The sequence below is a fragment of the Nerophis ophidion genome, linkage group LG14 (assembly GCF_033978795.1).
Source record: "Nerophis ophidion isolate RoL-2023_Sa linkage group LG14, RoL_Noph_v1.0, whole genome shotgun sequence".
Classification (NCBI taxonomy): domain Eukaryota; kingdom Metazoa; phylum Chordata; class Actinopteri; order Syngnathiformes; family Syngnathidae; genus Nerophis; species Nerophis ophidion.
The window spans coordinates 37,440,811-37,455,545 of NC_084624.1; the positions used below are offsets into that span (position 1 = coordinate 37,440,811).

At 42.4% G+C, this 14,735-nt stretch overlaps 1 protein-coding gene across 1 annotated transcript; it reads left to right on the forward strand.

Annotated features, from left to right (window-relative positions):
* Positions 1-3,080: 3,080 nt before the first annotated feature.
* Positions 3,081-5,237, forward strand: inhbab (inhibin subunit beta Ab). The gene is made up of 2 exons (XM_061921129.1): positions 3,081-3,700; positions 4,265-5,237. Exons 1-2 carry the CDS (start codon positions 3,295-3,297, stop codon positions 5,020-5,022), a joined length of 1,164 nt encoding a protein of 387 aa, XP_061777113.1. The 5' UTR covers positions 3,081-3,294; the 3' UTR covers positions 5,023-5,237.
* Positions 5,238-14,735: the final 9,498 nt, after the last annotated feature.

The following is a 14,735-nucleotide window of genomic DNA, read 5'->3' on the forward strand; positions in this document are numbered from 1 at the left end:
GTCCAGGGTGTACGCCGCCTTCCGCTCGATTGTAGCTGAGATAGGCACCAGCACCCCCCGCGACACCAAATGGAATAACCGGTAGAAAATGGATGAATGGAATATATGCAGTACTAGAGAAATGTAAATAACACACAAATGGGAGCCACAACCATAATGAGCAAGATTAAAGTATATTAGCACAGTAGGCCCAAGTATTCAACAAACACCACCACAAGGGACGGCGTGGTGAAGTGGGTGCCATGCCAGCAACTCGAGGGTTCTATCTACTTCCTTAATGTAAATGACCGCCATAACCACAACACCAGGGGGAGCTCCACAAACCACATTAAACCCAGATTCCGATCTAACAAAGGTCTTAACTCATTCTCTTTCTATGCCACATCAATGTGGAATGCACTCCCAACAGGTGTAAAACTAAGTGCATCTTTATCCTCCTTCAAAACCGCTCTAAAACACCTCCAGGCAACTTCAACTCTTTACTAATACCCTCCTCCATTCACATCTCATCTCCCCGGATTGTAAATAACCTAATGTAAATAATCAAATGTACTTCTAATGTATTTACTTGTTCTTATGCTATCTGAACTCACTATGTTCTCTGCTCGCTGTACATATACCAAGTAAGACCTACACTGTTTCAATGTCCATTTCTCTGTTGATGCAATTGTTGATGACTGAATTACTGATATCAACCAAATCTCCTCATCCAACCCCCCCGGATTGTAAATAATGTATATAATTCAACTCTGATGATTAACCTGTGTGATGACTGTATTATGCTGATAGTATATGTTTGTACCATGAATTGATTAACGTGGACCCCGACTTAAACAAGTTGAAAAACTTCTTCGGGTGTTACCATTTAGTGGTCAATTGTACGGAATATGTACTGTACTGTGCAATCTACTAATAAAAGTATCAATCAATCAATCAATCCTGGTTTAATCCCCACCTTCTACCAAACGAGTCACGTCTGTTGTGTCCTTGAGCAAGACACTTCACCCTTGCTCCTTATTCCCGCTGTGAATAATAAATAATTGATTTAACTTAATAATATAGAATACAATAGAATGGAATAGAATAGAAAGTACTTTATTGATCCCTGGGGGAAATTCAGCACCACAGTTCGCTCACAATAAACAATAATAATTATAAATAACATATGACATATATTATACATTTAATATATGATATATGAATAATATAAATATATTCTACATATATTCTACATTTAAGTGCAGTGAAGAAGGAACATATGCATTATACAGTCTGATGGCTGTTGGTATGAAGGACCTCTTGTGTCGTTCCGTGTTACATTTTGGGAGTCTGAGCCTTCCACTGAACGTGCTCATTCTCTCCGCAAGGTCCGAGTGTAATGGGTGGGAGGTGTTTTCCATAATGGCTAGGAGTTTTGCTAGACTTCTCCTCTCTGACACCACCGCCAGAGAGTCCAGCTCCACTCCCACCACGTTACTGGCCTTCTCTACCAACATGTCCGGTCTGTTTGCGTCCCTCAATCAATCAATCAATGTTTATTTATATAGCCCTAAATCACAAATGTCTCAAAGGACTGTACAAACCACTACGACTACGACATCCTCGGAAGAACCCACATAAGGGCAAGGAAAACTCACACCCAGTGGGACGCCAGTGACAATGATGACTATGAGAAACCTTGGAGAGGACCTCAAATGTGGGCAACCCTCCCCCCTCTAGCAGACCGAAAGCAATGGATGTCGAGCGGGTCTAACATGATACTGTGAAAGTTCAATCCATACTGGCTCCAACACAGCCACGAGAGTTCAGTTCAAAAGCGGATCCAAGACAGCAGCGAGACTCCCGTCCACAGGAAACCATCCCAAGCGGAGGCGGACCAGCAGCGCAGACACGTCCCCAACCGATACACAGGCGAGCGGTCCATCCTGGGTCCCGACAAGCGGTCCATCCTGTGTCCCGACGAGCGGTCCATCCTGGGTCTCGACTCTGGACAGCCAGTACTTCATCCATGGTCATCGGACTGGACCCCCTCCACAAGGGAGGGGGGGGGGCATAGGAGAAAAAGAAAAGAAGCGGCAGATCAACTAGTCTAAAAAGGAGGTCTATTTAAAGGCTAGAGTATACAAATGAGTTTTAAGGTGAGACTTAAATGCTTCTACTGAGGTAGCATCTCGAACTGTTACCGGGAGGGCATTCCAGAGTACTGGAGCCCGAACGGAAAACGCTCTATAGCCCGCAGACTTTTTTTGGGCTTTAGGAATCACTAATTCCCTAAGTCCCTCACTCTCGGCCCGCTGCCCCAGCAGGCCACAGCATACAAGAAAGCGCTCGCCACCACCGACTCGTAGAGCATCTTCAACATCTTTGTAGAGACATTGAAGGATCCTAGCCTCCTGAGGAAGTAGAGGCGGTTCTGTCCCTTCTTGTAGAGGGCCTCAGCGTGTTTTGACCCATTCAGCTTGTTGGTAATATATGCAAGACTACAGAATTATAAATAACACAAAAATGGCTACCATACTAACCATCTGCAGTTTTACTACGGTTATCAACAATATGGTATATGCACCTTTTGCCACAACTTTCTGAAAATCACTCAAATGGGAGACCAAGAAGACTGCAGTACAGTTAGAGTTTGACAACCATATTAGCACCAGGAGAGGCTTAAAATATTGTATTGTTGTTCTTGTTGATCAATCAACTTTCTTTGCCAGCAGCGATGCATTTTAGTCCAACTCACAAGTCTTTGAGTCAAACATGAGGATGAGGTGAAGCTCTGTGATGTAACACTTGAATCCCACCAGTAGAAGGTGTGTGTGTGTTTCTGTGATCCATCTGCTACAACTTTTCTTTCTAAAAATTCATCTCACACCGACGGAATCTCTCCTCCACGTGAGGTGTTGATGATGATGCTCTGACTCATGACTGTGTGTGTGTGCGTGTGTGTGGCATGAATGAATCAGGGACACATCGTGGTCCTCCTCCTCTGTCGTGACATTCATTGAGGAGAACGCGTGTGTGATGTCACTGACTCACAGGGAAATTCCTCAGGGATGGAGGGCGGGATCAAACACAGGCACAAGTATAATTAGCAAATCCGAGCTGATAGGCACACAAGACCCAAAGAGGAGACAAGAACCAGACTTGACATAGAACCTCAGCTTGAGGCTCAACGCTGAACCATCCCTACACAGAGAGACGTGACCTGGATGGGAGCACATCATCAATACCCAGGAGACTGTAGACTTCAGGAGCAGTGACAAGTCTGGAGGACCTGTTGGACTGCAGCAGATCATCATGTCTTCAGCTTCTCTTCTCACTGCACTTTTCACTCTGACCATCATGGTGGATTCTTCTTTGGCCGGATCTCTGGTTCCGCGGTCAGAAGTGCCTCCGGGTGTCCATCAGGGGGCGGTGTCCTCTGACTGTCCGTCTTGCACTCTGGCCCAAGTAAGGAAGAACAGCTCTTCTTTTGGCGGGCCGAGCGACCTGGTGGATGCGGTTAAGCGTCACATTCTCAACATGCTGCACCTGAGCGCACGACCCAACCTGACCCAGCCGGTTCCTCGGGCGTCTCTTCTGAACGCCATCAAGAAGTTGCACGTTGGCCGCGTGGCCAGCGACGGCAGCGTGGACATCCAAGGCGAAGATGGGGACGCCGAAGCCCCGACGCCATCCGAGATCATCACCTTTGCAGAGCCGGGTAAGTGCACATATTTTCTCTCTTCTGGCATATCTGCCTATAGGTAGGTAGGTAGGTAGGTAGGTCTTTATTGTCATTGCACAAGTACAACGAAACTTTGTCTTCAGCACAAACCTGTTTAAGATTAGACAAACAAACAGTGTACAGGGTTACAGAACAGGAACGCTGATGTGTCGCCATAAGACGCCCCGTAAAAGATGGGAAAAAGGTCAACGCTGGGGGTACGATGAGTAAAAAAATACCATCTAGACTGGGCTCCTAAGGGGGCCCAGTCTAGAGTGGGAAAAAACCCTCCATAGCAAAGCACATATACATATTACAACATACATCTCAAAACTTGCAACAGAGGGGAGGGAGTGCGGGCTACAGTGGCAGGTGCTGCCCAGCTGTCCATCACCCCTAAGGGATTCAAATCAAGGGCATTGGATGGGGAATGGGGTATGTGTGTGTGGCGTATATTCTTTGTGGATACATGTGTGTGTTATTCTCTTGTTGTCGAAGTACTCCATTAATTAAGGCTAAATGTTGCTAATATGCTACCTGTCGCTGTGTTTTTTGCATCAGAAAACTATGTGGGGACCTTGAACTTCCAGCTTTCCAAAGAAGGAAACAGAGCAGTGGTGGTGGAGCAAGCAAACGTTTGGATCTTCCTTAAGTTGTCCAAAGGAAATCGGGCCAAAGGCAAAGTGAAGCTTCAACTTCATCAGACGGAGCAGGATACGTCTATTTCAGAGAAAATGGTGGACACGCGTCGCAGCGGCTGGCACACTCTTGCCATCCCGCGTTCTGTTCAGTCCGCACTAGACCGAGGAGACAGTCGACTTCGCCTACGGCTGTCCTGCCTACTATGCGCTGAAGTCGGTGCCGTGCTGGTTCTACCGCCTCCGGTCGACGAGCAAACTAAAGAACAATCCCACCGGCCATTTCTCATGATAGCGTTACGAGCCAGAGAGGATGTCGCACATCGCCGCATCCCTCGGAGTTTGGAGTGTGACGGCAGAACCAGCACGTGCTGCAAACAACAGTTTTACGTGAGTTTTAAGGATATCGGTTGGAGTGACTGGATTATCGCTCCATCTGGTTACCATGCCAACTATTGTGAGGGAAACTGTCCCAACCACATGGCAAGTATCGGCGGCTCCTTCCACTCCGCCATCATCAACCAGTACCGCATGAGGGGCTATGGGCAGTTCCAGAACATCAAGTCGTGCTGCGTTCCCACGCAACTGCGGGCAATGTCCATGTTGTACTATGACGACCAGCAGAAGATTGTCAAAAAAGACGTACAGAACATGATTGTGGAGCAGTGTGGATGTTCATGAAAAAAAAATCAGAACTTCGCAGCTCAAATGTTCAATTTGAGCAAATTCAAATATTTATCTTGGCTGGACATTTTTTTCTTTGACTCCTTTCCACATTGGAAACAAAGAAGGAATAAAAAAGTACGAGACTGACAACCTGATGACAATGATAACATTATTACATTTTTTTTCTACTTTGTGTCAAAGTATCTCTGCTAGGTTGAATTTCAAATGGTCAATGGACACAAAATGATTGACTGTAGTGTTTGAAACTGGAATTTGATTTTCTAATTTATAAGAAGTCAGAATTTGGCTTGTGAGAGACTTTGAAGTTCAGTTTTGAGAAGAATTAAATAATTCAAGATGATTTATTTGTTTCAAGTGTGTTTTGTGATTGACAAGAAGTGAGCAAATTGGTCAGTCCAAACTTTGCAGGGTAAGAACAAGCGGGCCAGCCAAAATTGGTCACCGTGGCAACAATGTGTTTGTTCATTGACCTACAAACTCACAGCTGAGTCGACATGTTGATTTAAGAAGCACAAAGATGGCCACAATGCATTGTGGGCACTAGAGCATGTCGCAGCAACTACAGAGTCCAACATCCACACTCTAAAAGTAAATGTTGAATATTTTTAGACTCCCTTGTCTGCCAAATACTAACAACACATATTACAAAATGGTGATGTGATTCAAGTACAAATGGGTGTACATGAAGTTAATTCATTCATATCTAAACATAGGTGCAGTCAATAGGTCAGAATTTTGAACAAAATTGTATCTAAGTCTGAAATTGCACATCTTCATCACTTCTTTATTGCATCATCTTGTGATTGTTCGATGACTTTTGAGAAGAAGCTCTGACCCACTCAACAATACTTTTAAAGTATATTAGATGTTCTTCTGGGTTTCTCCCAAACCAAACAAATGTGTTTAAAATTACATCCATTTAATTTTTTTATCTTCCATGTATCTTATTTGAAAGAATTTCCCAGTCCGTTCATGCATCATGTGTCGCAGGTAAACAAATAGGGATGTTCTGATCAGGGTTTTATGGTGCAGATTTCAATACTGATCACATCATTTCAATATATGATATTGTGAGTGCTATTTACAGTTTAACAATAGAAAAAAACATTTAAAATCAGTCTTTATTACATATATTATTACATATGGTTGTTTGTTTAAAACAAAGTCAATAGTATACAAAAGTACACAATAACCAAACAAAAGCAAAAACTACTGTTGACTACTCACTTGGAGTCATGTGGAGCCCGTGGACGTGGACCCCGACTAAAACAATTTGAAAAACTTATTCGGGTACTACCATTTAGCAACGACATGGACTACAGAGAGGAGGTGAAACATCTAGTTGAATGGTACAGAACCAACAACCTGGTCCTGAACGTCGACAAGACCAAGGAGATCATCTTGACTTAAGGAAGCACCAATCCAGCCACGCTCCACTCTTCATCAACGGCACAGCGGTGGAGAAGGTAAGCAGCACCAAGTTCCTGGGGGTGCAGATAACTGATAATATGACCTGGTCCCTACACACCGGAGCTCTTGTAAAAAGAGCTCAGCAGCGCATGCACTTTTTGCCTCGGATGAAAAGAGCACAGCTCCCTCCCCCCATTCTCACCACGTTCTACAGAGGCACTATAGAGAGCCTACTGACCAACAGCATCTATGTCTGGACTGGAGCCTGCAGTGCCTCAGACTGGAAGTCTCTGCAGAGAGTGGTGAGGACGGCGAAAGAGATCATCAGGACTCCTCTTCCTCCAATTCAGGAGATCGCAAAAAGCCGCTGCCTGACCAGGGCTCAGAAAATCTGCAGAGACTCCTCCCACCCCCACCAAGGACTGTTTTCACTGCTGGACTCTAGAAAGAGGTTCTGCAGCCTCCATAGCAGAACCTCCAGGTTCTGTAACAGCTTCTTCCCTCAGAGTCTTGAACGCATCATATTAATCCCCTCAATTCCACCCCAAAATGGATTAACTCGCTGGAATATAAAGACAATATAACATACATCCATAAACGTGGATGCTTATGCAAAAGTGCAATTATTTATCTGTAGAGTAATCTATTTATTCATATCTGCACCTTATTTTTTTTCCCCTGCACTACCATGAGTTAATGCAACAAAATTTTGTTCTTATCTGTACTGTAATGTTCAAATTTGAATGACAATGAAAAGGAAGACTAAGTCTAAAAGTGGTAACCCTGGTTTATAAAAAAAAAAAAAACAGAGCTCTTAAACTATCTTGTAGAAAGCTGGAACGCAAATGGTGTGCGACTAAACTTGAGGTTTTCCTATGGAGTGATAGTTTAATAACTTGGAAACACGCGCTTACCTTTGCTAAAACTAATTACCACTCCTATATCATCCGCCTTAATAAAAACGATCCTAAATATTTGTTCAGTACAGTAGCATCGAACTCATTAGAAAGGAGATAAAATATAACACGTCGCAGATCCAACGTTATTTTATTAATGCAGATACGAATGTATCAAGAACGGATATTGCTTTCCAAAATAATCTCTCTCTTTTTGAAGAAATAACATTGTAGGAACTCTTAGGACTTGTAAATGTGACAAAAAAAAACATGTTTACTTGACCCACTTCCTAGGAAACTTATCAAGGAGCTCTTTGTAATATTAAGACCATCAATGCTAAACATTATTAACTTATCACTTTCCTCTGCATGGTACTGTTCCCCTAGCATTCAAAAAAGCAGTTATTCATCCTCTGCTTAAAAGACCTAACCTCGATCCTGACCTCATGGTAAACTACCGGCCGGGATACCACCTTACTTTTATCTTGAAAATCCTCAAAAATAAGTTTTGCACAGCAGCTAAATCAACACCGAGCGTCTAACAATATCTGTGAACCCTTTCAGTCCGGTTTCAGGGCAACTCACTCTATGGAGACAGCCCTCGCAAAAATGCCTAACGATCTATTGCTAACGATGGATGCTGATGCGTCATCCATGTTGCTGCTACTTGATCTTAGAGCTGCTTTCGAAACCGTCGATCATAATAGTACATATTATAGATATTAGAATGTATCAAAATAAATATTGGTATGTCAAGCTTGGTGTACCCCGCCTTCCGCCAGATTGTAGCTGAGATAGGCACCAGCGCGCCCCGCGACCCCAAAGGGAATAAGCGGTAGAAAATGGATGGATGGAACTCGTATTTTACTGACAGGATGCAGTGCGTCTCCCATAACAATGGGAGACGTTACGGTAACGTGCAAAGTTCCACAGGGTTCGGTTTTTGTGCGTAAGCAAGCTTGTTACATGAGGCCCGAGGCCCTTTTCCCATTGCACAAAGGTCTTCAAAGACTTTTGTTACTCACTTACTTTGTTGTTTCGCTGGCTTGTGGGCTTATTTCTCCCGTCCAAAGGCAAAACCCAGTAACTAAATTTTGGTCAAAACTGAGCTGATAATAATTTTGGAGTTCCTAGGTGATATGCTTTACATTAGTGTATGCGATATTGTAATTTGTTCCGTAAGTAAGCTGTTACGCACATGGCAGGACCTAGCAACTACCACATAACCGCGTAGATACAACAGAAAAACCTAGTATCTCAAGGGACCAATCGGAGCTTCTTTGTCAGTCGCCTTATTGTCTTTGATGAGACATTTGCACGAATGGGGGCCGACGGTCAACCTGATTATGTGATATTATGGCACGAGGGTATATTTGGAAGATTGGCCCAGGACGTTGCAAGCACCTTCATTAAATGTATTGTTCTTGATTCTTCCCCTTGTATACTCTTTTGGGCAGATAACTGTGGAGGTCAAAATAAAAACTGGACACTGTCCACGGCTCTTGCCCAATGTGCAAACGCAGAATAGGGCCCACCCGAGATTGTGATAAAATATCTGGAGAAAGGGCACACGTTCATGAGAGCAGATTCAATCCATGGCTCAATCGGCAAGAAAATGAAAGTTCAAGAAAACATCTATACGTTTGATGACTTTGTAGATCTTTGTAAGACAGCATCAAGATAGATTGGTTTTCCTTTGTTTTCTCAAAATCAGCAAGAAGTGAGTTACTAGGTTTTGCCTTTGGACGGGAGATTTTTGGGCGTACGTATCTGATGCGTTAAACGTGATTTTGTCAAGGAGCAGGTTTGGCAGTATAACTGGACACCAAAACAGTGACTCAGGCAACAGTCAAATACAAAAAGATTAACTAAAGGAGCACGCAGGTGTGGGAAAAAAACTCAAAAACGCAAAGTCCTAATGATTAAGAAAATTCGATGGCAACATTTAAAGTAAAGTAAAGTAAAGGACCAAGGATTGTCACACACACACATTAGGTGTGGCGGAACTATTCTCTGCATTTGACCCATCACCATCGATCACCGTCTGGGAGGTGAGGGGAGCAGTGGGCAGCAGCGGTGCCGTGCCCCGGAACATAAGGTCGTCGTGAAAAAATAAGTTTGAGAAAAACAAGATTTGAAACTTTGACAAGCCAGGCTAAAAAACAACAACACTGGCTCAGGAACCAGAGCAGGCATAGAAAACGGAACGTTGAACAGCTATGGTAGAGGAATCACAGAGGAACAATCCAGTGACCAGAGTACACACTGCAGGGTTTATAAAGGCCTGATTACAGAGAGCAATCAGGTGTGGGATATTGGCTCCGCCGCAGGAAACACCAAATACGGGCTCAGCAGTAGAAGACATGTTAGGAGAAGTGAGAAGTGAGGGAAGGGAAAAAATACAAACAAAAAAAGATGTGGAAACAAAATAAGAGCACAAAACAGGAAAAAAAAAGCCAAAAACACAGGAAAAAAACACCCAAAAACTAAACAAAGAATGGCCTGACCTACAGTTCATGACAGATATACTGTACATCAGGGCTGTCAAACTCAAATACAGAGTGGGCCAAAATTTAAAACTGAACAAAGCCGCGGGCCAGAGTTGAACAAATTAACCTTTTAATAGGGACCCAAACAAGTTTTGCAATGAATATTGAACAAGCAAGACTCAAATAGGGCAGCACGGTGTACCAGGGGTTAGTGCATCTGCCTCACAATACGAAAGTCCTGAGAAATCCTGGGTTCAATCCCGGGCTCGGGATCTTTTTGTGTGGAGTTTGCATGTTCTCCCCGTGACTGCGTGGGTTCCCTCCGGGTACTCCGGCTTCCTCCCATGGAACAGGCAGAGCTTATATAGCATAATAGTGCAAAATCAACTTTCAAAAAACAAATGAAAAAACATCAGTGGTATATTAAATAAAATGTAATTTAAAAAATGAATGCCTCTTTTCTATTTGCAGCCTTCTGAGGTAAATATCAACATTAACTTTTCCGCTGGCTAATAAATTTGAAAATAAAATAAAAATGAGGTGGGCGGGGTTTGGTGTATATTGTAGCGTTCTGGAAGAGTAAGTGCTGCAAGGGGTTCTGGGTATTTGTTCTGTTGAGTTTATGTTGTGTTCTCCCGAAAGGTGTTTTGTCATTCTTGTTTGGTGTGGGTTCACAGTGTGGCGCATATTTGTAACAATGTGAAAGTTGTTTATACGGCCACCCTCAGTGTGACGTGTATGGCTGTTGACCAAGTATGCATGGCATTCGCATATGTGTGTGTGAAAGCCGCACATAGTATGTGACTTGGCCAACACGATGTTTAGATGGAGGAAAAGAGGACGTGACGACATGTTGTACAAGACGCTAAAGGCAGTCCCTTTAAGGCACGCTCCCAATATTGTTGTCCGGGTGGAAATCGGGAGAATGGTTGCCCAGGGAGATTTTCGGGAAGGGCACTAAACTTCGGGAGTCTCCCGGGAAAATCGGGAGGGTTGGCAAGTATGAGTATTAGTGGTGAATTTGGTGTTACCGGCGGGCCAGCTCTAATGTTAATTTGATATTGCCTCAAGGGCCAAATGAAATTAAACGGCGGGCCAGTTTAATTTTGACTCTATTGCTACTTGACACCCATGCTGTACATCATCATCAAGGATAAGAGCATAGATAAATAACAAAACTAGAAGTACTTGCCATGAGTTTCAATGTATCTCTATGGATTTCCATTTCTATTCTAAACGTGTACTTATATTTTGTGCAATATTTCAAACCATTACGTATGCATTTTCTCCCCACAATTTTTCATGTGTAAACAGATCTGTTAATGCTAACTACTTGTTAATTTGGACTATGTGCAATAATAGCAGCATTTTATTTTTACTAGGCCAAGAGACACGCGTATTTTATTTCTTCAGCACACGAATTTGGCTAACTTTTAGCACACTTGCACTTTAGCACCTCTTCATTTGCCTTATGCACTTTAACTACTATAGTGACTTTATTACTGACCAGCTCTCCGCTAAGGTCATGCAGCAACTTACTGTTTTATAAAGGATGGGTCTTTATTTTATTTAATTGTTATTTTTATAACTGAGTCTTTGTATTTTATTTTACTGTTTTTGTCTGATGTTGGCACTGTTTAACTTGAGTTTTTTTTTATGGACATCGTATATTCCATCAACCCACTTGGCACTGCAGATAAAATTGTACATTTTATATGTTCATTAATGTGCTTTATCCCATGTAACAAAGATATAACCACAGATGCCACCTGGCAGATTATCTGGTTTATCGGGGAACTCACAGTAAAAGCCAGACAGGAGGGAGGGATTGACAATGAGGGCTCGAGATACCCAGGAGCGGTCCTCGGGGCCTGGGCCCTCCTAGTCGACCAGGTACTGGGTAAACCCTGGCCCTTCTTCTGACGTCCAGTTCAGCACTTTTTTTCTGTGCTAATACATTAGGAACATTGTCTTCTTCATATAATTTGGTTGTTAGCTACAGTATGGGACTGATTTACTAAGATCCAAATACCACACGCTAAACAATCCATGAAATAGTGTGTGCTAGTGGCCGTGTTGCGTGTGATTTACTAAAATTGTGTGTACAATTAATGAGGAGTTTGCGTGTACTATGTAGGGCATCACCACAAAGATACTCTCATTCACTGCACATTTATGTTATTATGCTCCTACCTGTGGCGTTTTGCTATTTTTTTCAAACATGTACCAGTTTTTAGGAGCATTTTATAAGCAGTCGTGCAGCGCATCTACATTGACACCACTTCTTTTTCCTTTTTCTTTTTTTAATCGCTGAAAGTGCATTGGGGAGAGAGGCTGCATAGAGTCCGCTCAATATGCAAAAATGCATACTTGAAGAATTTTTTTTTTTCGTATAAGAAATATTTCGATGTTTAATGTTTTAATGAGGATTGTCGCCTGTCCATTGTGTGGCTTTGCAGCATGTGTGTAACTTTTAGTTTCCACAAAGAGTAAATAAAACAAAAAATAGTGCTGGCAAAATGGTGGTGAGTGTTTTGATAAGTAATCATATTTCCATTTTCTTCTCCCAGTGTTGTGGGTGTTTTGATGCTCAGTGTATTTTTTGCAGAGACTTTACACACGTTTAGTAGATCAGCTTTTCGTGTGCTATCAAGTTTGCATCTGTTTTAGTACATGCAAACCTTTGGTAAATCAGGAGCTATGTGTCCAACTCCAACCTGGAGAAGAGGATTGCACTTTGTCAGGCCTCCACCTTCACACCTGTACAACTTGGGTGTCCCACATGAAGACCTAGTTAACTACACAGTAAGGCAGAAATCTCTCAAGAGGAAAATGAGAAATTAAAGGAAAATAAATGCAATAAAGTGTCCATTATTCACATTTAAACAATCATCACAACAATTGTTTTAACTTGATGGACTAATTCTTAAACTGAATGTATACTTCAGTAGGACTTCACAGACAATATTCAATATATACAAAATTGAAAGGCGTAGTAGTCTTATGAATAATACTAAAACAATCTTCTCAAACTAGTTTATCATCATGTGTGACCAGAAAGCTAATTGTTTACATCTGAATGGATTACAAACGTGGGTGATAGTGGTCAATCAACGGACATCGTTCTGTCACACAATACCTCAATGATTCAACGACTGTTGTTGGCATTGACAAGATGATTGCTCGTTTGCATCTAAAGAGTTGTTTTTCTCACTACAATAGGACCAAGCCATCTTTGCCCAGGCACACCCTCCTGGTGTTGGAGTATAAATATTTTGCGTTTTGGCATCAGCTGCTAGACTAGATCTGACCAATCTAAGTCTATGTGCATGAACTGATGAAGCCTACTTGGTTGAGAGGCGAAACGTCTTCTAAGACAAATCAAACAGTCCAGTCATGATCTATTGAAAGCCCTGAGACGACGATGACCTCAATGAATGAGAACATTCATAAACCTGAGGAAATATCGTATAGTCTTAAAGCTATTGAAAATTACACATTTTAAATATTTCTAAAAAATCTGTAAAATAGTTTCCCCCCCCAAAATAAGACCATATTCAACAAGACATTTAAGTACCATCTTACAACTAATTTGTATACGCTAGCCTTTAAAATAGACCCCCTTTTTAGACCAGTTGATCTGCCGTCTCTTTTCTGCTCTGCCCCCTATGCTGCGTGGAGAGGTTATTAGGTGACCACTAGCTGTTCAAAGTCAGGACCTGGGGTGGACCACTCATCATTGCATCATTTGGGGACGTCTCTGCGCTGCTGACTTGTCTCCACTCAAGAGGATCCCCTGCTAGCCCCACTATGGACTGGACTCTCACATTATTAACTAAATCCACTCAACATCCATTGCAACGGTCGCCCACAGGAGGGGGGGGGGGGGGGGGGGGGGGATCTGAGCCAAAGATGTCGTTGTGGCTTGTGCGGCCCTTTGAGACCCTTGTGATTAAGAGCTATACAAATAAACTTTGATTGATTGATTGACATGATTTTGGAGATTATATATTGAATATTTATAAGGCTATTGAATATTCCATCCATCCATTTTCTACCGCTTATTCCCTTTTGGGTCACGGGGGGCGCTGGCGCCTATCTCAGCTACAATCGGGCAGAAGGCGGGGTACACCCTGGATAAAAACTGAGGATGTTTCTCAAAATGTTGTCAAATATTTTTTCAAAACAAGATTTGTAGTACAAGTCATGTATTTTGGAGATGATATGTTGTATATCCACAAAGCTATAGGAAATTGTAAATATTTCTCAAATTCAGCAAAATATTATTATTTTTAATTAGACTTGTAGTACAAACAACTGGTGGCTAATTATGTGACACTGTGATGTACAATTACAAAGTTATAGCCATACAAAATATTAATAAAAATGCTCAAAATATTATCTTTACCAAACACGGTCTTGTACTATTAAAAAATAGGTTACAGTGTAGTTCTGAAATTATTACAGAGACTTGACAATGTCATACTTGCCAACCCTCCCGGATTTTCCGGGAGACTCCCGAAATTCAGCGCCTCTCCCGAAAACCTCCCGGGACAAATTATCTCCTGAAAATCTCCCAAAATTCAGGTGGAGCTGGAAGCCACGCCCCCCTCCAGCTCCATGCGGACCTGAGTGAGGACAGCCTGTTTTCACGTCCGCTTTCATACAATATAAACAGCGTAGAACGATCTAGGGCATGTTCTTGGTTTCTTTTGTGGGTTTATTGTTAGGTAGTTTCATTAACCTCTTCCCAGCGCGGTAACAACACACAACAACAGCAGTCACGTTTTCGTCTACCGTAAAGCAGTTAGTCTGCCGTAAACAGCAATGTTGTGACACTCCTAAACAGGACAATACTGCCATCTACTGTACATATACAACAACACCTCCAGGCAAATTCAACCCTTTTTAA